Source organism: Phoenix dactylifera, unplaced genomic scaffold, assembly GCF_009389715.1.
Source record: "Phoenix dactylifera cultivar Barhee BC4 unplaced genomic scaffold, palm_55x_up_171113_PBpolish2nd_filt_p 000046F, whole genome shotgun sequence".
Taxonomy (NCBI): domain Eukaryota; kingdom Viridiplantae; phylum Streptophyta; class Magnoliopsida; order Arecales; family Arecaceae; genus Phoenix; species Phoenix dactylifera.
Genome location: NW_024067669.1, coordinates 848,114 through 871,721, shown reverse-complemented (window position 1 = coordinate 871,721; position 23,608 = coordinate 848,114). Strand labels below are relative to the sequence as shown.

At 38.3% G+C, this 23,608-nt stretch overlaps 1 protein-coding gene across 5 annotated transcripts in view; it reads left to right on the top strand.

Annotated features, from left to right (window-relative positions):
* Positions 1-23,457, top strand: part of LOC103710119 (heparanase-like protein 3) — a 52,304-nt gene extending 28,847 nt beyond the window's left edge. Inside the window, exons 4-15 of one of the 5 annotated variants that reach the window (XM_039115982.1) lie at positions 10,857-10,918; positions 11,034-11,214; positions 11,396-11,544; positions 19,688-19,950; positions 20,878-20,914; positions 21,030-21,210; positions 21,392-21,540; positions 21,757-21,990; positions 22,081-22,270; positions 22,355-22,480; positions 22,756-22,855; positions 22,941-23,457. In XM_039115982.1, coding sequence (XP_038971910.1) covers positions 10,857-10,918; positions 11,034-11,214; positions 11,396-11,544; positions 19,688-19,950; positions 20,878-20,914; positions 21,030-21,210; positions 21,392-21,540; positions 21,757-21,990; positions 22,081-22,270; positions 22,355-22,480; positions 22,756-22,855; positions 22,941-23,303 — 2,035 coding nt within the window. In that variant the 3' untranslated portion in view covers positions 23,304-23,457. Of the gene's footprint in view, positions 1-10,856; positions 10,919-11,033; positions 11,215-11,395; positions 11,545-19,471; positions 19,578-19,687; positions 19,951-20,852; positions 20,915-21,029; positions 21,211-21,391; positions 21,541-21,756; positions 21,991-22,080; positions 22,271-22,354; positions 22,481-22,755; positions 22,856-22,940 lie in introns of those variants that run through there. The other 4 variants (XM_039115981.1, XM_039115980.1, XM_039115983.1 and 1 more) reach the window with 4 other exon arrangements.
* The last annotated feature ends 151 nt before the right edge of the window (positions 23,458-23,608 follow it).

The window sequence follows — 23,608 nt, the reverse complement described above, 5'->3', positions numbered from 1 at the left end:
CATGATTTCAAGATGATCAGCTATTAAAGGTTTAATCATGCTATCATATACTTTCAAACTATTGATTTTGCTCAACTAACTTACAAGAGAAGAGTTTAGATTACCAGTGCATTTAGCATTCTTCAAGCCAAATACCTTTTAGATTCTTTACACCCTTGGCTGAAGAAAATCTCTCCTTCTTTTTTTTTTGTTTGCAAGGGAATGGTTATTGTATCTTTCACCGAGGTGTCCTTCAAGTTGAAATTTCTTGCTCATAAATCCTGTATCATTAATAAAATCTCTATCTTTCTTGAAGGAAAGTCATTAGTTTCTTCAAGATACAAAACATTCATACAATATATTTCTTAGCTAGATGACTCAACATAAGATATGACAATAATTGAATATTAAGTCACTTTACTCAAGAGATTGTCTAAATATAAGCAAGCACAAGTCACTTGAACTAAAGAGATAACTTCATTAAGTAAAATGGTTCAAGGACAAGCATGTGAGGCAATAGAAGGATTCATCAAGGTCAAATCATTTTTTTTTTTTTTGAATTAATTTAGCTTAGATTCTATTTGCTTAAGATAATTATCAATAAGATATACAAGTTGAGTTTTAATCAAATTATCTTAAACAATTGTTTCTATCAAAATTCAGATTGTTACATAGAATCAAAGTGATAAACTATATTCTCAATAAAAAATCTAGTTTTAATGAGAATAGTATAAATTGGTCTTTCTGGTATCTTTTCATTGAATATTCTATATGCATTGCTTAAAGAGTAATATCCAAAGAAATACTTGTTTTATCAGATTTGGCATATATTTCATTCTTGAGAACATAATATGTATAACTGAAAAACATGAAGGTATGCAACATTTGATTTTCTGTTTTTCATGAGTTCACATGGGGTTTTCTTTAAAAATAGATTTAATAAAAACCTTATAATATGACAAGCTGTGATGATAGTATTAATCAACTGCTATCACAAAGCATTGTCCTTACACAACGAAGGTTCTATTTTTTTTTTTTTATATATTTTTATAACCCCTATATGCAATAGTGTTCTTGGTGCAAGCACAATTGTATTCAATACCATTTTATCAACAAATTGGTTTTCAAAGCTGTGCCATGAATAAAGCCAACATTGGCTTTGAGAAATCATCCATAATTACAAAATTAGAGAGCTTATCTCCTAGGTTCACAATCCTAGAGATCCAAATAAGTTCTTATGGAGAATTTTCAAAGGCTAAAAGGTGGAAACAATGTTTTCAAACTTAGAAATGATTCTAGTTTATTTTTCTAGATAGCAAACTTTGACCTTGCAAAAATTAATCTAAGTGAACCAATGACAAGGTCTTTTGAGATTAAGTCCATGCTAGTATGAGTTGATTTTATATGCCAAAACTAGACTCTTTAATCTTGGTATTCTTAAAAAAAATATACCAAGTAGACATTCTTATGTTTATGATCAATAAAAGATAATGCCATGGATAAGAACTCTCAATCAAGCATATAGAGAATTCAAAGAGTTATTCTAAGAGTATTGATTAAGCAAATTATCCATGAATAACTGAAGCATAATATAGGAAGATGAAGTGATTTGGATATATTTTCTTTTCATACCAAAAGTATCACTTATATCACAGAAATGATTAATACTAGCTATAATTTCAATATGAGAGGATGCAAGGATTACTAATTTCATTATTTCTTCCATTTAGTCACTCTTCTTAATTATATTTTAAGTCTCATTCTTTAATATATGTCTAGAGCACCCAATGTCTAAATTAACATCTTTTGTTGGAGCCTTGAGTGCTAGACACACCTGCAGAAAATATTCAGATTTTCAACTTAGGGACCCAAGCTCTTTTGGGTCCTTGCAGGTTAGCTATAATTGTTCCTTTTGGAACCCATATTCTCTTAATTACCATTTTGTCTATTAGTTTGCAGGTTTTAGGAGTACAAGTAATATACTTCTGCATACTCTTGCTAAATTTAAACAACATAGATTTAGCAAAAATAGATAATGAATTTTCAGTTTTCTGTTTTTGTTTATTAGTTTCACCAGATTTGTGAAAAATCGTTTTAGGATGAATAGTGGAGGATTTAAGAAATATATTCTCGAAAGATTTTTGAATGTACCAAGGTTGATATCCCAATACAGCTCTTGAATTTTCTATCATTAAATTCAGTTTTTCAGAGCTGAGAGTGAATCTTTCAACAGTAGGTTTCAAATTATCAACTTCTTTAGTTAATTTTTCATTATCTTCTGAAAGCAATTCATTGTTTTTCTTAAGTTTATCATGGCTTTCAGTGAGAAGTTGATTCCTCTAATTTAGTTCTTTATTTTCTTTAATTAAGATTTTAATTTTATTATTTAGTTTTAGTTTTTCATCTATTAGAATTTGATTTTCATTTTTCAAGTTCTTGTTCCTACAAATAAGTTTCTTATGTTCTAAATACAAATCAGAAAAAGCATCATGAAGTTCATCGAATGTAAAATCAGATTGAGCTTCAGTATGTACTTGATTTTTGAATGAGAAATCACTTTGTGTTCGAGTACATACCTCATCTTCATGTGCTCCAAAGCATAGATTTTCAGTTTCAGTTTGATGCTCTTCTTCTTCGGAACTAGTTTCTAATTCACTAGAAACGTTAGTGCATTCATATTTAACTTCAAGCATATTCCATATTTCCTTAGCAGTTATGCAAAAAGATATACTGTTAAGTTCACTATCATCCAATGCACAGTATAGAATATTCATGGCTTTTGCATTTTGCTGAGCCCTTTCTTTATCATGATTAGTGTTTGTGTGTAGCCCATTGACTATGATACTCCATAAATCGTAGTCATGTGCTTGAATGAAAATGCGCATGCGTGCTTTCCAATATGTGTAGTTTATACCATCAAATAGAGGAGGTCTATCAATTAATTGTCCCTCTCCTATAGAACATCCCACTTGGGTTGTCATGATCTTTAACTCTTGATTGTGAGATCAATGGGTACTATTAGAGCACCTTGCTCTGATACCACTTGTTGCCCAAGGTGACAATCCAAGAGGGGGGGTGAATTGGTTTCTTTTAAACTTTTGGTGCTTTTAAAACTTTCGTAATTAAGTGAGGTGGACGCTTTCTTAGGTTATTTGTGTGAGTTAACTAATGCAAGAATAAAAGATAAAGCAAGAGAGAATGAAAGCATAAGTACGATCCAAACACAACAATGTATAGTGGTTCGGTGCTCTCCTTAGCACCTACGTCCACTCCCCAAGCGTACCCTTGGGATTTCACTATAATCTCGCGGATTACAGTTGGATTGTTTTCCGGGCTCACAATCCAAAAACCTTGTTGGTTTTACGGGCTCACCAACGAACCTTTACAACTATGGTTTTCCGGGTTCACCAAAAACCTTGTTGGTTTTGCGGGCTCACCAACGAACCTATACAACTTTGGTTTTCCGGGTTTACCAAAAATCTTTGTTGGTTTTGCGGGCTTACCAACGAACCTTTACAAAATGTTTAAGCAAATGAAAAGAAAAGATTTAAACTCCTAAATGAGCATATAAAGCAATATGAACAATAAAGAAGAGTTAGAAAGAAATTATCGCTTTGAAGTCGCTTTGCTCTTCTTTGTCAAGGAAGCTTCACTCTTCAATGGGGGAAGGAGCTCTTGATGTCTCTTTGAATGTGCTCAATCCCTTTCTTTGATTCTTGGATGAAGCTCTTGATGAAGGAGATTAGGGCTCTTGTGTCTTTCTTGTGTATGCTATGATTTCCTACTCAAAAGTTGTTTATTCTGATGAATAGTGCCCCTTTAAATAGTTTTCAACCTTCCTTGGACAAGCCCCATTCGTCAGATTTGAAAAACTAGCCGTTACATGCCTTGGGAAGGACAAAAAGTACATCTGCAGAACTAGCCGTTACTGTTCAGCCCGTGTTTGGGTCGGCTCAACCTGTCCTTGGGTCGACCCAACTTTGCCTTGGGTCGACTCAACCATTTCTTGGGTCGACCCTCTCAGTGACCACAGAAACCTCAATTTCAGCCTTCCTTCCCATGGGTCGACCCAACCATTCTTTGGGTCGACTCAAAGTTCACTTGGGTCGACTCAAATTCTTCTTGGGTCGACCCTCTCAGTAATTCCAGAGAACCGTTTTCTGTCTGTCTTTCTGTCTTGCCCTTTGGGTCGACCCTCTCAGAGTTTGGGTCGACTCAAGCTTGGGTCGACTCAACCACTGTGTGGGTCGACCCTCTCAGTGAATCCAGAGAGCATTTTTCCTTTGCATTTTGAGGTTCTTTGGAGGTTGGGTCGACTCATGCTTACCTTGGGTCGACCCAACTCACTGTTCATTTGTGCTGTTTTTGCAGGAGTATGCCAGATGATTCCTTGATGTGCCGGGGTCGACCCAATCAACCTATGGGTCGACTCAATTCACACTTTGCTGCATCCTCAAGGTTAGATTCATCCAAATGAACAAGACCATATATATATTTTCAATTAAGCAAATGTACTGAGAGTAATGAACTTATAAATGAAGTATCAATTTAACTTATAGCATGCTCTAGATAATTGCTTGTTAATCATCAAAATAACACCATCATCCTCAACCTCTCAGAGGGGGTCTCATCCTCTAAACACTGATTTAAGCCTCTGCCGGCAACCCTAAGTCACAGACCCCAAGAACACGGAACGGGAGAGAGAGCCGAAGCCCTGGAGCCGAAGGCGAAGGAACCCTGAAGCTCCAAGAGGAAGGGCAAAAAGCCAGGTAAGCCCCCCTGCCTTCTCTCCCCCTGTTTTGTGCAAGACAACAAAGAAACAAAGAAAGAAGGGAGGAAGGGGATTGTTGGCACTGCGGGATGCCCGCGACCGCTCCCTTGGTCTGCCAGCAGCCGACGCCCGCGCCGACGGGATCAACCGCAGGCGCGGCCGTGGGCTCAGCCGCAGGCGCGGCTGTGGACGCCGCGAGCTCGGCCGTGGCACCGCCGACGGTGGCTCGGCCCTCCCAAACCCCCCTTCTTCCTTCACAGGGGAAGAATGGAGAGAGGAAGAGAGAGGGTTTGGGAGTGAGAGAGAGAGAGAGAATATGGGGTTGCAGTCGGCCGGAGCCCCATTCCCTTCTTGTTCTTCAGTGGGATAGGGAGTCTCGGTGAAGAAAAGAAGGGAGGAAAGGACCAAAGAAAAGAAAGAAAGAGAGAGGAGGAAGAGGCCGTAGATCCGGCCGGAGGAGAAGAAGAAGACCGGAGGACCGGCCGAAATGGCTAAGGCTCCCGATCGGAACCAAGGAGAGAGAGAAAAAGGAGAGGAGGAGGGGACTTGCCCGTGTACGGCAGTGAGCGTCGCCGGTGCGGGCTCAGCCGGGGAAGCCGAGAGCTCGGCCACGGGCTCGGCCGGGGATGCCGCGGGGCTTGGCCGCGGACGCCGCCGGTCGTGGCCCGTCCCCCTCCGCTCGCCATCCTCCCCTCCGCTCGCCATCCTCCCCTCCGCTCGCCGTCCTGCCTTCGTCGGAGAAGAGAGGAGGAGATCGGGATGAAAGAAGAAGGGAGGAGAGGAAGCTTCGGGAAGGAGAAGAAAAGAAAAAGGAGAAGAGAAGAAAAGGAAAGAAAAAGGAAAAGAAAAAGAAAAAGAAAAAGAAAGAAAAAGAGAAACAAAAAAGAAAAGAAAAGAAAAAGAAAAGAAAAGAAAGAAAATGGGAAGAGAAAAGAAAAGAGTGGGTTAACGGCCGGAATCGGGTTCGGATCCGAAACACGTTAAGCCCAATAATAAGAAATTGGTTTAGCCAATTGAACCTGAACCCGAGCCCAATCAGATTGGGCTAAGTCTGGATGAGCCCAAACTGCAAATTGGGTCAAATCCGAACCAAATTAGGCCCAAATTGATTTGGGTCCGAACCCAGTTGAGTGGAGTTAATCCCAACAGGCCCAATTAATAATAAATTAGGCCCAGTAAATTGACAGAGGACCCAATTGGCTAGAAAAGGTTGGACCCAATTATAAACGAGGCCCAATCCTCCAATTAAAAACCCAATAAACCCATGTGGGCCCAATCTGGTGTTAAATCGAACTCCAAAGGCTTCAAATTGGACTTGGGCTAAATCCTTGGATGGGATCCAAGCAAGTAAATTCATAGTGTGATGAACTAAGAAATTTTATAATAAATAAATGGGGAATAATGTAATCCCTATGATGTTGTTTTAGGTGATTGAGGATTAGTCACTTGGACTTGAGCAATTTGGAAAGTGAATTGAAGTAAGTAATCTATCTTAATCTTATCGTAGATCCTGTATTATGTTTTATAAGATGAACCAGTGTTTTTCATACAATTTGAATTGTATATATGATTTGTGAATTGTGTATGTAAGTAGCCTGCCCTAATCTTTATGGATCATACATGAAATTTAACATGTTATGCATGTACTGTAGGCTAAGAATGATATGTGTATCCGACATGCTCTAGTTACACAAGATATGATGATATATGTTTTATATTCCGTTATGCCTACAAAATACTGGGATTACGTTACATGCTAAGATATGAGTTATGAAATATGAACATGAGTGGTACATGTCAGTCACACAATTCATAGTTGTGCACATATTATGTTTTCATAGCTCTTGTGATACATGCAAAATGAATGGAGTTCCATGTTATGATTTTTCTTAGCATGAGTGTAAAGAATGATAATGATTTGCCCTAGCTGCATATTGCTTGTAAGGGGGTACCTAAGAACTACTAATGCTACGGGCCGAATGCAACTGAGCCGGCCTTGCCAGTGGCCGATAATGACTGAGCCAGCCCCGCCAGTGGCCGACTAATAACTGAGCAGGCCCCGCCAGTGACCATTAATGAATTCGCCGTAGCATCTATGAGGTACTACTTATACTGAGCATTATTTATGAACTCTTAAGAGCTACTGACCCAATGTAACTGAGCCGGCCTTGCCAGTGGCCGAGAATGATTGAGCCAGCCCCGCCAGTGGCCGCCTAATAACTGAGCCGGTCCCGCCAGTGGCCAAGAATGACTTCGCAGTAGCATTTAAGAACATGACCATGGTATGCCGGGGGCACGGTTTCATGTGCATGTTTTATGAAAATTTTGTGATTTACAATACTGCTTTGTTTAAATTGCATACTTTATGAAAATGATATTTGAAGCATGATCATGAGGCTCGTTTCAGAGATTGGGTATATGAGGCGGGTGCTTCCAAATCCTGCAGATTTGTTTTTGGGGAGAAGCAAAATCGGTGAGGGGTGAAGGACGCTTGCGTGAAGCCCCGGAACCGGCCAACATCTGGCAGGGGAGCCCCGTGTTTCCCCCTCATGTGGGCCCGATAGTCACGTGCCCTGCGCAGGCAGGCCGTGACATTTATGAACGTGCCTGACCAAAGCATACATTGTTTTTCAACGGGTTTTTGAATATATCGTTATGAAATGTTGTATTTTGCTATAACCGATATCTCCTTTAAATTGCATACATATTATGCCATGAAGATGATTAGATAAATATGCATAAACATGGTTACCGTTATGTTCGATCCGGTAAGATTATGTATGATTACTTACTGAGCCGTGTAGCTCATATCCGTTCATTTACTTTTTCTTTCAGATCCTCACCACTGATAGCTGCCAGAGACACGTTAATTTGGTATCAGGGCTTCTGGGGTAAAGCAAGCATACTTTTGTGTACATAAACTATGTAGAAGCTCTGTATTTGGGTACTGACCAGCATGTTGTACTAAGAATGTTTTCATATGAAAAGATTCGGTTGGTTTGACTACCCTATTACCCAAGTATGAGGCTGCGTGCTATTGTGGGCGGTAGTCGGCAATAGCACGGCCGTGTCACGGAACCGGATCCGGGGCGTGACATTTCGTGGTATCAGAGCAATAGGTTAATCATGAGTAAAAATTTCAAATTTTAATAAGGGAATGGGTAGTTAAGTTTCATTCGGTAAGATTCTGCATGCTTGGAAAGAAAAAAAAAAAAGATTTTATTAGTCGTATCATCAGTCAATCACGAAAATGGCTTGACATGAATCTTTTGATAAGTGACAATGAGCAACAAAAAGGAAAGAAGTTAAGACTAATACAAAATCATTCTAGGGGCATGATTATGACAGGTATGGTATCAGAATTCAAGATTTACGACTACTAAAAATTTTGGTGTTTTCAGACAGAATGGTAGCGAGCCATGCCAAAATAAGAATAAGCTTGTTTGGAGATTTCTCGATGGAGTAATTTGTATTTTGGATTATGATTAAAGTATATTTTGACTGATATTAAGTGGAGTACTAGCTATGGAATATTAAAGTACATGGTGATTATTTGTGTATCAGTATATAGGTGATTTTGGAAGTTTAACTTGATACCGGGTACTGTGGATAATACTTCTAGTTTGAAGTTAATTATTTTGATGGCAAGATAGGGTTCATTCATAAGTTGTTTAAGGCTTGGACAAGGAAAGCTTTTATATTCTTCGAGGTTAAAATATGTATGACAATTATGCATAAAACTATTGTATAGAAAGAAAATATATCTGAGAATGACATTTAAGAGTTTCTCCTTTGTTTACTTGGAATGTGACATATTAGATCTTTTCAAATTACAATGCAAGATTGGTATTTTGATTGGAAGTCATTTAGTAAATTCTGGGATAATTTCCAATCTTGAAGAATATTTTTGGCTCATGTTATATGAATGAAGTTGCTAAAAATGTAAAAATTTATTTAAAGCATCGTTACTTATTTAAGGGGATCTTATGTTGGGATACCCTTTCTTTACTCGTTCATGAAAAGGTAAAAGGAAGTTCTAGCTAAGTAACATACGATCTAGATGGAGGAGAGATTTGAAGTGCAAATACACATGAAGGATTAAATAGTTCTGTTGGTAGACAAATAGTATGGCGATCAAAAGTTATTAATGAATTCAAAAAAAAAAAAAAAAATTGATGTTTTGAATCAGAGTGCGCAGCGAGAACATAGTGGGCTGAATTAGTTCTCTAAGTTGGTCTGTAGTATTATTCCATTGATTCGGAAGGTTGTAATAATAAAAGATTTGATCTATTTTCTTCTGTAGTAGGATTTTCCTTGATAAATGAAAAGAAAATGATCGGATTTTTTTTGGGATATCGCTGTGCTACCTTTGATTCTCCAGTTTTATGTCATGCTAAGAAATTCTTAGCATCTTGAGACTAGAATTAACGGATCATCAATTTTGATCTCAGATCTAGAATATGCTGATATAAACCTCCGTCCTCCTAAACTTGAAGCTTGAGTTTCTTTAATTAATATCAACCCTCCATCTGATTGAAAGAAATTGAGGTTGTCAGTAGACTACAAGGAATTTCTATCCAGAGTGGATTAGAGTTGTTTATGATCTAATCTTGTGATAGATCGGTTAATCAAGAGAAGTTGATATTTTGACAAAGAAACTTGATCTTCTTATTCAGAATTAAGATGTTGATTCTATGAATAATCTGGAGAGAGAGCTGTATAATTTTCACTAGTGAGTTTTTCTATTATTGGCAACTCCCGGGAGAATATTGGCATCTTAAATTTAGTATTAACGGATGGATGGTGCCTTGGTTGGGCTTAGACCTGAAATGTTCCCTACTCCTAGCTATGACATCTTCGATTTACCTATCAAAAAGGGGTTTGAAGTTTTGCTAGGATAAAAGTTGATCATAAAATTATAGGCAGGGTTAAGAGAAGAAAGAAGATTATAGATTATGAAAAGTATTTGATGCTAATGCTCTCACCTATTGCTGTTAAGCCGATTACGATCTTTATGTGGACTTAATCGAAAGCAATTAATTTCTCGGGCCAAGGATTATAGCATTTAAAATCTAAGGTGGGAAGATTAGTCTTCTTTTGGAAGAGATCAAAAGAACTCCTATATCATAAATAGAAGGGATCAAGTTTTGAGATGCCATGATTTTGCCAAAATCTTATCAGCAAGCATTTTAAGAGAGAGACTAACTGAGATCTCGAGAGGGACTGTGTGAGGGTCGGAGTGGGATTTCTGGGTTGATTGAAGATGGGGGATGGGGGATCCGAGGCCTTTTTCCTCGTGATCCCGTTGTCTTCTCTTCCCCTCGTTGGTTGGCCGCCGACCGACCACCATCTCCGGTGGTGCCACAGTTGAGGGCCGTCACAGGCCGGCTGTCGTGCCGGACCCGGGAGTTGGGTTCGGGGCGTGACAGAACTTTTTCTTTTTTGGTCGAATTTGGCAATTGTTTGTGTTGTTTCTAGATTTTTTTTTTCTTAGCATTGTCTATGTAAAAATTTATATTTTTGTCAGTATTTGGCAATGGTTTTCTATGATTTGGAGCTTAATTAAAATGAAGAATTTATATTTTTGCCTCTATTTGGAGAGTTTTTTTTGTCTATGTGTTGTTTCCAGATTGTTTCCCTTTTTTCATTTCGAGTGAAAACTATTTGTAGTTTTCATTAATATGCTAATTTTATTTGTTTCACTCTTCTTGATATCATAGGTTTGTTGAATGGAAATTGAAAATGAGGATCGAGTACTTCTGATAAAGTTCACTCCATCATCATTTATATTTCCTCATAATGTCTAAATCCTGTGAGGTCCCATTTTACATTTTGAAGATGGTTTCCTTGACATGGTTTCTGATATTAGTAGTAGTATATAGTCTTAAGAAAAAAACGATCTTCTTCTTCTTCTTCTTCCTCTGAAAAGAAATGAAGGGCTATTTGGTTTACTATGCTTCGTTCCCTTCTATAATTCAATTGTTTATTTGGTGTGTTCATTTGTCCATCTCATGTTAGTGTGTGTGATCCAGACTTTTTTTTTTTCAAAACAAATATTACTTTCTGAATGTGAAGGTAAAATGATTGAAAATGGTGATTGACACAGGTGTTTCATTTTTTCCTTCCTGCAGAATCTTTCCAACAAGATTTTATTGAATGCTGTTAAAGGTAAGTGCTTTCCTAGTATTTTATTTTAAAAAATTAATCTATGCCTATGCTTTTAATATCAAATGGCCAATCTAGTTTTTTTTTTTCCTCTGAACTAATTTTTGTGACCTTTCAGAATTTTCTCCATTGAAACTCCGCATTGGGGGCTCCTTGCAAGATAAGGTCATATATGGCGTGGATCCTCAACAGCCATGTACTCCTTTTGTTAAGAAAAAATCTGAGATGTTTGGTTTTTCTCAAGGCTGCCTACCCATGCATAGATGGGATGAACTCAATGGTTTCTTCAAAAAAGCCGGGTACTTTGATTATTTAAACTTCCTATAAATGCCTCATGGACTAGTTTTTCCCTTGATCCCACTAGAAAAATTCTGTTAGGATAGTATGCGTTCATAATGAATGCTTTCGTGGTAGGCGTATCCTGCATTTCTCATTGCTCTCTTCATAAATTCTGTCTAATCCGATGCATTCTCGCTTCAGAGCTGTAATCATTTTTGGGCTGAATGCCCTTAATGGAAGGGTTCATTTGCCGGGTGGTTCTTTAGGAGGACCCTGGAACTCCACCAACGCTGCATCTTTTATTCACTACACTGTCAATAAGGGTTACACTATCCATGGTTGGGAGCTTGGTAAGAGTCATGTCCCATTTAGATTCCTCACTTCATAAAGATTTTGCTCAATAGAGATAGTACTGAAGTTAGAATAAACAATGACAAAAGATTAACAAACAGCTAATCTAATTCAATGGGATGTTAAAAATCTTTTATATTTAATTTACATCGATTTCTGTTAAGATAAGGATGCGTATGAATTTTTGCTTCTAACTAATATCATCCGGATGCACAACCAAAACCGGTTTCAGCCTGGGGAAGAGATGGTGATCTCCAAGCTATGGATCACTGCCGCGTGTTGTCTCCGAGACGAGGGATGAGAAGGAATCTTTTTTGGTCCCTGTATCCGTTTATGCGATATAAGTATTTCAGTTGGATGCTTGCCCACGCTGGGCCCTTTCTTGACCCCTTAGAAAAAGAAATGGGACCCACCCACAAGTTTTACCTATTTTTGACTATTTTTTATATCCACTAATGCTAGGAATGAGAGCTTAGTACTAAAGTAGGGTGACATTTCGGCTAAGATCCATGGGCTCATCTCATGGGCAAATATATATATATATATATATATATATATATATATAGACTAATGGAATAGCAGATTGAGTGGCTTCATATGTGATCAACTATTTTAAAAATATTTTGCGGATGAAAGAGATCTATCTAGTGCACTCCAAAATTTATTATTTTTTAATTTTTTTACTGTATAATATATCCATACACCATAATATATATATATTATTGTAATAAGTTTAGTAATAGAGGAGGGAGGGACATTTTAGTAATAGGATTAGGCATCCGGCCCCGCATTTAATCGACGCTCACGCGTTTTGAACCTGAGCCACTTCGGTGAAATCTTAGCCCCATTCCAACTGTGCTATCATCTTAGGGCTCGTTTGGTTCGCGGGAAGTATTTTCCCTCCTAGGAATATAATTCCTGGAAATCAGATTCGTAGGAAGAGGATACCTAGGAAAGTACTTTTGGCATGTTTGGTTAACCATGGAAAAGTGACAAATTTCCAAAGTGCTTATGTTTGGTTGACCATGGGAAAGTTATGTATAATTCCTATTATGCCCTTAATAAAAAATAGATTTTTAATGCCTCTTTAATGCTTCTTTAATTCTGAAGGGTCTTTTTGGAAAAAAATAAAAAAGGAGTGATTCCCACCTCATGGGAAAGTAACTTTCCCATGTTTCTCATGGGAAAGACTTTCCCATGAAATGTGGGAATCATATTCCCATGGGAATACAACTTTTCTATCTCTCTCCTTTGAAAATAGGTTCTTTTTGGAAAAAAATAAAAAAGGAGTGATTCCCACCTCATGGGAAAGTAACTTTCCCATGTTTCTCATGGGAAAGACTTTTCTATGAAATGTGGGAATCATATTCCCATGGGAATACAACTTTTCTATCTCTCTCATTTGAAAACTCCAACCAAACAAGAGGCATTTCATTACTTTTCCGTTGACCACACTTTCCCCCCTCCTTTTCTTGCGAACCGAACGAGCCCTTAATCATAAATAATATTTTCTGGCTAGTTTTGTTGGGTGATGTTATGGATTATATCACGTACAGATAGACAGCCATTTCTGATAATATATCACATAACTGGATTATTATTACTTTCTAAAAAGGCATGTGAAGCAATTACAGCACACATGGATCATTATTCATGAGGACAAGTGCATATTTCGAATCTTGAACTCATGGAGTCTGGTAAAGGTTTCCTGCAGGGGGGTTGCAGTCGGCCACGCATTCCGCTCGCGTATTATAACAACGTGACCCGCGTCCATGGGCTGGGCAGCAGTAGCAGGGACGCCCAGAAATGCAAACGTCAATATAGCACGGCTCTAGGCCTTGACCTATCCAAAAGACGTTCAAGGTTAGAAACTATATTAGCCTAGTTTGGCCATAATTTAAAATTGACGATCAAATATTATGATACAAAGATTTAAAACTAGTAAAGAAATACAAGTTGCAAGAACAGGATTTAGCTTTTTCTACACCAAAAAAATCATAACTGTGTTTTTAATGAATGAATACTGGTTAAGGTACTATTTTCTTTCAGTGTTGCCAGTCTTCTTCATCTTTTCTCACGAAAAGAGATAGACACTGTTGGGGGAAAACCCAAGTCATGCCATCTCAGAAGCGCCCGACCAAAGAGCGCCGACCAGAGAGGCGCCCGACCAAAGAGCGCCGACCAGAGAGGCGCTCGACTAGAAAGTACCGACCAGAAGCAATCCCGCCACAGGACACTCTGCTAGGCGACCAGCTCGGCTCGGCACCCGTGCCAGGCCCATGCTTTAGCCGAATACCCAATTTCCGTCTAACCCTTTAAAGGATCTGACAACTAAATACATGACTCCACTACAACCTGCCACCATCCCTAAGCCATCAAGGCACGAGATCTCCGCAGGTATTCGGCACGGCCTATCATTAATGCATGAGACCCCCTCAAGCCTCTGATGCACTCAGTCATTAAATGAACACGGCTCAAGATGATCTCCGGATCACTGAACCATCAAAGCGTATGGCTCTCCCTGACCGCCGGTTCACTCAGCAATTAATGCACTTACCATCTACGAACCCCAGGCCCACCACGGCCGGCGGTTCAACCACCCCAATGGGTCCGATCAACCGCGACAACTCCCTGACTCCGGTCTGATCCAGCCTTATTCTCCACTACGCCATTAATGAGCAAAATCGTGCCTAATTATCACAAAAGAGGACAAATCCCCCTGTCACCTCCCAGGTAATATAATATCTTCCTATAAAAGGGAACCTGGGGGAAGGAGGGAAGGGACGACACAGAATGGACACAAATATACACAAAAAAGAACAAACATTCCTCCTCCTTTACTCCCTCCACATATTAGCCTCCTCTGACTTAAGCTTCGGAGGGCCGGCGCCGGAAAGCCCGGCCACCGGCTTTTTTGCAGGACTCTCCGTGAGGACGCCACCAGTCGACGCACCGTCATCCACCGTCCCGGCAGCGGAGCTCCTACCCTCTTGGTTCGCGGTAGCCCCCGGGTCCAATTTCCAGCAACAGACATAGATAGCGGAAGAGAGGGAGGAAGGCAAACGAACAGAGTAACCTAATACTTACATTGATTCTGAGCAAAGAGTCCTGCAAGGACGAAGAAAACCAAAGCCAAACGCATGGTCTTCATGGCGAACGTACCCAAGGGAATTGAAGAAGATAATCACAAGGCTACCTTTACACTATCAAACGGGAGGTAACACCGAGGCTTTTAAAAGCCATCAAACGGTGTAAATGAGGAAACTAAATATCTTATGGAAATTATTTTGGGTGGGAGTTACTAAATATATTTTCTTTAAAAAGGTTGCTATATATCGATGCCGAATGGAATTGGAAGACAATTATAAGGCTGCTTTTTTTGGCCAATCAAACAAGGACTTTTAAACCATATGGAAACTAAATATCTTCTCTTTAGTTATGGTGACAAAATCTTTCATGGTGGGAATCAGTATATATATATATTCTTTAAAAAGGTTGTGACAGATACATATAGTGAATCGAATTAAACAAGGCAATCAATCACAAGGCTGTCATTTCCCATAAAACAAGAGACAGGCCGTCCAAGGTGTAGGTAAGGAAACTCAATATCTTCTCTTTAATTGAGCAGATCCTCAAAAACTTGGTGAGAAAACCTTTCATAATCAATCTCAGTAAATAATATATATATATAATATGTGCGCACTGAATTAAATTAAAAAATATAATAACTTTTTTCAATCAAATAAAGGACCAAAGCAAGAACCTAAGTCTATGTGTCTAAATAAGATTGCTTCACCATCGTTCCAGCATCTTGATCAGCATGTCTTATGAACATTTTCTATCTTAAGTATTTATTTTTAATATATAAAAAATAAGGTAGATAAAAGTTCATTTTTTAAAAAAAAATTGTATTAGAAATCAGTAAATATATTTTTTTAATAAAAAGTTGCTACAGATATATATAATGAATCAAATTAAAGAAGACAATTAATTACAGGGCTGTCATTTCCAAATAGGAGACAAGTCGTAAATAAGGAAACTAAATATCTTCTCTTTCATCGAGCATATCTTCACAGATTTGGCGAGAAAAACTATAATGGTTTCAGCAAAAAAAGAAGAACTTTAATGGTGAGAATCAATACATGACTTTTATATATCTATATATACCGAATTGAATTAAAAAAATATAGACACAAGCCTTTTTTTTATCTAAAAATAATTTAGATCCATGCGTCTAGATAGAATCGCCCCACTACCATCCCAGCATCCCGATCGGCATCTCTTGAAATATTTTCTATCCTAAGTACCTTTCTAAATATTGGAATAGGGTGGAATAAAGGTACATTTCTTTTTATGAAAAAACCATGACAATCTTTACAAGTGCGATATATTGCTATACTTTAAATTGAGCATCCGCCCTCGTTTAGATCTTATTGGCTAGTCCGTGCGATTTTTGGAAAATAGACACCATGAGGAACGTAGCATATGAGAACAATGGCCTCTAACAAAGTTTGTTGTATCGACACTCAGTACGCTTCGCCGTCTCGTACACCACATATCAATATTATAATAGGATGGTACCGGTATAGGATCTGGTACGAAGATGGTGAACCTTGGTCTCTGACGTAGCCTGCCATTTTTGATGGGTTAGCTGGGCAAGATGGAGCCCATGAGCATACGAGCTTTGTAGGATATTAACATGGAGAACCGCAAAGCCTCTTGCTTCTAGTGCTATCCCCTTGGAAAACTTTGTTTGAAGCATGGGGCATTGCAGCTCTTGGTTTGTATCGGTATTGGGTTCACAACAATATGATGTTTTATGTTTTTGAAATTTCAACCCTTAATAACCGCAGCTAGTTTAAACCGATATATTATTGATGGAGATTTTCTAATCTATTTTTTTTCAATTTTAAACATATATTTTAATTATTATATTCTAACCTAATGTCTTAAAAAATAGTGATAATTCTGATTTTACTAAAATTTTTGATGGTTAAATGTTATAGTTTTGATAAATATCCGCGGAGATCTGAGTTCGAACATCTTGACCTTTCCATATCTTTACCAACTTACTATTCAACCGAGATCTCAGTTCATCTTGGTGCCACCTATCCATTTAGATTGCTAAGATGTCAAAGTTTTAAAAACCTTGTTCTAAATTACTGTTTTTTTCTTCTTTTGCTTGCTAATTATCTGGATTCATCTTGCTTCATTTATTGTAGATGACCATATAAAAGATTTAGCCTATATGTCTGGACCTTTCTTTTATATACTTCTTGATTGGCATGAAAACAAGATCTTTAAAACATAAAACCTGAATTTTTGTTCCCAATCAAACTCTTTTAGACCTAAAACCTAAAACCCCTTTCTAAACCTGAATTTGCAATCTTGCATCCACAAGTTAGCTGTTTGGACTTCTACGTCAATGGCCAGCTGAGGAGAAATTACCAATTTAAAGTTAAGCTCACTGTTAGCAACTTAGCACTTTTGTCTTGCTTGGTGTTTGGAAATGGTTGCATTAGTTTGATTGGTAGCCTTGATGAGGAAGTCAAAAGATATAACATTTGGTTGTTATAGAATGAATTAAGGTGGTGAAGCTCTCATGTACTGTCATCAGGTAGTTCCTAATATCCAATACGTCAATGGATAGTATAATAGGACTTGGAATTGCTTCGTTTACAAATTAAATTCAAATGAATACATCTAGTTAGCAGCACTGCATTGTCATGATGGATGGTCTCGTAATTATTTTAGTTGGTAATTTTGTACTCGTTTTCTTGTCATCCTTCCTAGATTTGGAAGCGTATAAACTTTTGAGTCAAGGTATATCTTTCATTATGATCGCGCAATTGGCCCACTCTTTTGTCTAGAGGTAGATTGTTTTTTTTGTTGATTCTGTACTTAAGAGGGGAAAAAAAAATAAGGGAGAGTTAAAGACAGAAAATTTTAGACTTGGAATTGCACTCAAGATTTTAAATACTATGGAATAAAGCTGTTTCGATTTTTTTATAAAATGGAATGCACCATCATCTCGTCCTGTTCCGACATTTGGAATAGAGAATGTCCAAAGATGTACCGATTAGGATGTTTGGATAATAGCAGGATGGTCCTGTCCTGATACTTAGGACGATACCCTATTCCAGTGTCCTGCAGAATATTCCGTCGGGACTTGAGTCTTTAATCGCACTAACGATATTTGGTTCCCGGTTCTACTTGGATGTGTCTATGAAGAAAGATAAGCTAAGAAAATGTACTATAATGACACAGTTCATGTTTTGAGGGTTCTATGATCTATCATAGAATGGCATGATGCTAAGTAATAGGGCTGGCCAATGCCCAGAACCTCAAGAACAAGCAACAATAATGAGAAAGAAACAAAATTAAGGGAGAATAAATTTGAAGAGAGTGGACTAAAAATTTTACTAATAAAAAAAAATAACAAAACTCATGTTCAATATCAAAACATGCCTCACAATACTTTCTCCACGATAACCATGGAAATTATGAACTGTTCCCTAACTCACAAAAAAAGAAGCAAGACACAAATCCTCTTTGGACTCCAACAGGCATTCCATACTCAAGCTACTCACAATGCCTCACCACTCTCATATTCTTAAAGACCAAATACAAAACCACTCGGACTCGGTCACCAATTCTAGTCACCAAACAATTTCAGGAACTATTATTTCTTTTTCAATCTGAAGGCTGTACAGTCATATAGTACACAAATGCTACTCATGGTAAGGAATGCCCTAACTAAACCCACAAGTAATTAGATGCACAGTTTAACATATATCCTAATATAATTAAGATTCACAATTGACATGATAACCAACTCAACTGCAATAAAAATCCCAATAGGACCAGGACAAACCATTGTTTGATGCAACCTTAGTAGTTTGATGGTTGAGGTGTCTCCTTCATGTCAAAACAATAACCTACCCTCCTTCCACAACAAGCCACAAAAGAGATGAAACCATTCAACTTGCATTATTGGAAGGTCATTAATTGAGTGTACCTTAGACTCCACTTAAACAATGGAATTTTAGGACAGCAGTTGGACCACAAGGTGCTGCCAATGCGAAAACCCTTTAATTTACAATAACTCGATTGTTCCAAACGAGTGCAAGATTGATGATTCTGATATTTGCTAAGATGAGAGAAAGAATTTTTTTTTTTTTTGTGTATCATAACATTTATAATGGACTTGTATATATGAAGCCAAACTTCAAAAGTACATCTCTTCTGTGCCAAAACATTTCTTTAGCATAATAATCACCGTTAGTTCCATAAATTAATGAGTACTAGCATAATAAGCATGAATTTCTAAAAATCTCTAATTGACTAAAGAGCTCTTATATTAATAATTTGACAAACAATATTGCTGAATAATATATTTTTATTCGGTCCTTCTTATCAAAAGCACAAGAATTTTGTCAAAACAGAAGCTTGTAGTCAATATTATATGAGCAATATATTATTTTTGTGAGTTTCATTTCTATAAAAGAATATAATGGCTATGTTACTGTTGTTGTACCACTTGTTGCCAATATATAGAAAAGTCCCTTTCCTCTATAATTTTAAGTAAAGGTCCCTCTTTCAAAATGCCCCGCGCCATGGTCAAACACTGGATTACTTACAACTAGAAACGGCTGCATTGCTAAATGAACGGCCCAGATCAAGTGGCAATATCTGGGACAGGACAGTATCTACATGGGGTATTCCCTCCCAAGCACCGCCCCCTAACTCAAGCAAAGCATCTAAAACCTTACAGTGGGCCCCACTCCGCTTTTTTTTTTAAACTCCGCTTCACATGCTCGCCACCGCCGTCCATAAAAGTTTAAGAAGCCGAACCACGTCCCCCCCCCCCCCCCCCCCCCCCCCCGCGGGGACATCAATTTTACCCCAAATCTAACCCCAGTAAGACAAAGGCAGTTGGTCCCTTTTGTCCTCCTCTGTTTCCCTTCTCCTCTTGGAGCCCCTCCCTCTATATAGATTCCAAGCTTTGTGTACCAACCTATTCCACCCTCGGGTAAGAAGGCATTATAGTATTTATATGGTGGTGCTGGGAGGTATTCTCTTCTTATATTGCCCCTAAAGGCCTCACCTTTCTCTCTATTCTCCTTCTGTTTCTCTCTGAAGGCCTCTGGGAGATGGGTGGAGCTCTTCTGCGGCTCCTGGGCTTCTGCTTCTGGGCATTTCTATGGCTCTCCAGCTTCGTCGCAGTGGACGCTGTTGGGGCTTCTCCGCCTGCTGGGGCCAGCAAGGGGACCGCCGTCGTCGATGGGACAACTGCCATTGCGGTCACTGACGATGACTTCGTTTGCGCTACGCTGGATTGGTGGCCGCCGGAGAAGTGTGATTACGGGACTTGTAGCTGGGGCCTCGCATCCGTGCTCAATCTGGTAAAAAGTTTGGTTTTTTTGGCTTAGTGCTGTTATATTTTGCAATGTGGAGCTCGTCAAAATCTGAACTTTTATTCATATGGATTTTCTCAGAATTGTTTTTTTTTTTTTGTGGGGGGGGGGGGGGGGGGGGGGGTTCAGTTTGGTAGCAATGCTCAATTTGGTCAAAAGTTCGGATGTTTGCTCTGTATTGTGTTATAATTTGTAATGTGGAGCTTGTCAAAAACTGAACTTTTTCTTTTTGGTCGAATTTGGCAATTGTTTGTGTTGTTTCTAGATTTTTTTTTCTTAGCATTGTCTATGTAAAAATTTATATTTTTGTCAGTATTTGGCAATGGTTTTCTATGATTTGGAGCTTAATTAAAATGAAGAATTTATATTTTTGCCTCTATTTGGAGAGTTTTTTTTTGTCTCTGTGTTGTTTCCAGATTGTTTCCCTTTTTTCATTTCGAGTGAAAACTATTTGTAGTTTTCATTAATATGCTAATTTTATTTGTTTCACTCTTCTTGATATCATAGGTTTGTTGAATGGAAATTGAAAATGAGGATCGAGTACTTCTGATAAAGTTCACTCCATCATCATTTATATTTCCTCATAATGTCTAAATCCTGTGAGGTCCCATTTTACATTTTGAAGATGGTTTCCTTGACATGGTTTCTGATATTAGTAGTAGTATATAGTCTTAAGAAAAAAACGATCTTCTTCTTCTTCTTCCTCTGAAAAGAAATGAAGGGCTATTTGGTTTACTATGCTTCGTTCCCTTCTATAATTCAATTGTTTATTTGGTGTGTTCATTTGTCCATCTCATGTTAGTGTGTGTGATCCAGACTTCTTTTTTTTCAAAACAAATATTACTTTCTGAATGTGAAGGTAAAATGATTGAAAATGGTGATTGACACAGGTGTTTCATTTTTTCCTTCCTGCAGAATCTTTCCAACAAGATTTTATTGAATGCTGTTAAAGGTAAGTGCTTTCCTAGTATTTTATTTAAAAAAATTAATCTATGCCTATGCTTTTAATATCAAATGGCCAATCTAGTTTTTTTTTTTCCTCTGAACTAATTTTTGTGACCTTTCAGAATTTTCTCCATTGAAACTCCGCATTGGGGGCTCCTTGCAAGATAAGGTCATATATGGCGTGGATCCTCAACAGCCATGCACTCCTTTTGTTAAGAAAAAATCTGAGATGTTTGGTTTTTCTCAAGGCTGCCTACCCATGCATAGATGGGATGAACTCAATGGTTTCTTCAAAAAAGCCGGGTACTTTGATTATTTAAACTTCCTATAAATGCCTCATGGACTAGTTTTTCCCTTGATCCCACTAGAAAAATTCTGTTAGGATAGTATGCTTTCATAATGAATGCTTTCGTGGTAGGCGTACCCTGCATTTCTCATTGCTCTCTTCATAAATTCTGTCTAATCCGATGCATTCTCGCTTCAGAGCTGTAATCATTTTTGGGCTGAATGCCCTTAATGGAAGGGTTCATTTGCCAGGTGGTTCTTTAGGAGGACCCTGGAACTCCACCAACGCTGCATCTTTTATTCACTACACTGTCAATAAGGGTTACACTATCCATGGTTGGGAGCTTGGTAAGAGTCATGTCCCATTTAGATTTTTCACTTCATAAAGATTTTGCTCAATAGAGATAGTACTGAAGTTAGAATAAACAATGACAAAAGATTAACAAACAGCTGATCTAATTCAATGGGATGTTAAAAATCTTTTGGCATATAGTTTGCTTCAGATGTGTGTGAAATACAGTGGCATGCACGCTATTCGAACTAAAGGACCTGTTTACTTGTCAGGAAATGAATTAAGTGGAAGTGGAGTTGGAGCTAGAATTGGGGCAGATCAATATGCTGCAGATGTGATCTCCCTTAAAAAAATTATTGATGACATATACCAAGGTTTCCCTCATAAGCCACTGGTACTAGCACCAGGGGGTTTCTTCGATGCTAGCTGGTTCAATGAACTCATCAAAAAAACAAAACCCCACTCATTGGATGCGATCACCCACCACATATATAATCTGGGAGCAGGTATTGCTGCTTGAACTCAGTAATTTTCAGCTGTTCTATTGAAGATTTCTGTCAAGGACTTACCTTTGATAACCTGTATTCCGTGCTCAGGTGTCGATAAGCACTTGGTTGATAAAATTCTTAATCCCTCGTATCTTGATGGTGAAGCGAGCACATTCAGAAATCTCCAAGGAATTCTCCGAAGTGCAGGCACTTCAACCACTGCTTGGGTTGGTGAAGCTGGAGGAGCTTACAATAGCGGCCACCATCTTGTCACAGATTCATTTGTGTTCAGCTTCTGGTAAGCCAGCTCTTACTGGTCTAGGATCTTTTTGGGGGGTAAGAACTCTAGTGGAAGGATTTAATTTTGATAACAACTTGATAGGTACTTGGATCAGCTTGGCATGTCATCGACATACAACACTAAAAGTTATTGCAGACAATCCTTGGTTGGTGGAAACTATGGCCTACTCAACACAGCGACGTTCCATCCGAATCCTGATTACTACAGGTTACCCTTTTTTTCTTTCCACACTTGCAGCCTTTTCATCAATTTTTTTTCCTTCTAAATCCACAGTCATGTTTTGTCTTTCTTTTCTTAGGTTTTATTGGTTTATACCAAGTTTGATAGGATGCAGTTAATGAAAAAAACAATCCTAAACCCAAACTTTTCGAAGAGTGTTGGTTCTTCATCAATAAGAATCAGTATTCAGACTTCGGTACTTATGTGCAAAGCAATCCCATCTCAGAGTCAATGCCATTAACATAACTCCTCTCTTAGTGCAGTGCTCTTTTGTGGCATCGACTGATGGGAAGCAAAGTCCTATCAACAAACTTCACAGGAACAAAGAGTATACGGGCATATGCACATTGTGCAAGAGAATCCGTAAGTCATTGAATCTCTCTCTCTCTCTTCTTTCTTCTCTACATTGAGTCCTTTGTCATGAGTTCTTCTCTTACTTATTTTTCAGCTAGGGATTACACTGCTACTGATCAATCTCAGTGGCAAAACTACTTCTCAAGTTTTTGTTACCACTGCATCTGCCTTTACTATAGCATTGAAGCATCACATTCCTAGGACAAGGTTCAACCATATAACTCGACTTGGGAGAACGCTTGCATTTATGAGGGAAGAATACCATTTAACAGCCAAGGATGGGAACTTACACAGCCAAGCCATGCTGCTGAATGGCAACATCTTGTCTGTAGATTCAGAAGGGAATTTCCCTACACTCAAACCCATGGAAGTTGATGCGTCACTACCAATAACACTTGCCCCATTTTCTATTGTTTTTGTCCACATTCCCCACTTTCATGCTCCTGCTTGTGGGTAGCTTCTTGTTGCATCATGTACTGAGAGGCTGGACTGCTAAGTGGTCCATTCTTGATCCGGCTTTAAGGCTATGAGGTTTGTAATTCATTGCTAAAAATCTTTGATCAAATAATAAATGAAAAGGAAAAAAAAAAGGAGAAGGGAAATGATTTGCATATGAGGGGCAAGAAAAATCTGAATTTCTAAACCCCTCTAATTGCTGTCGAAGCATCCTAATTTAAGAGCACAGTCTGTTAGGACTGAGGAAAAGCAAAGCAGAAAGATACCATGCTACATCATGTGAGTCATTCATTACAGTATGCTAGT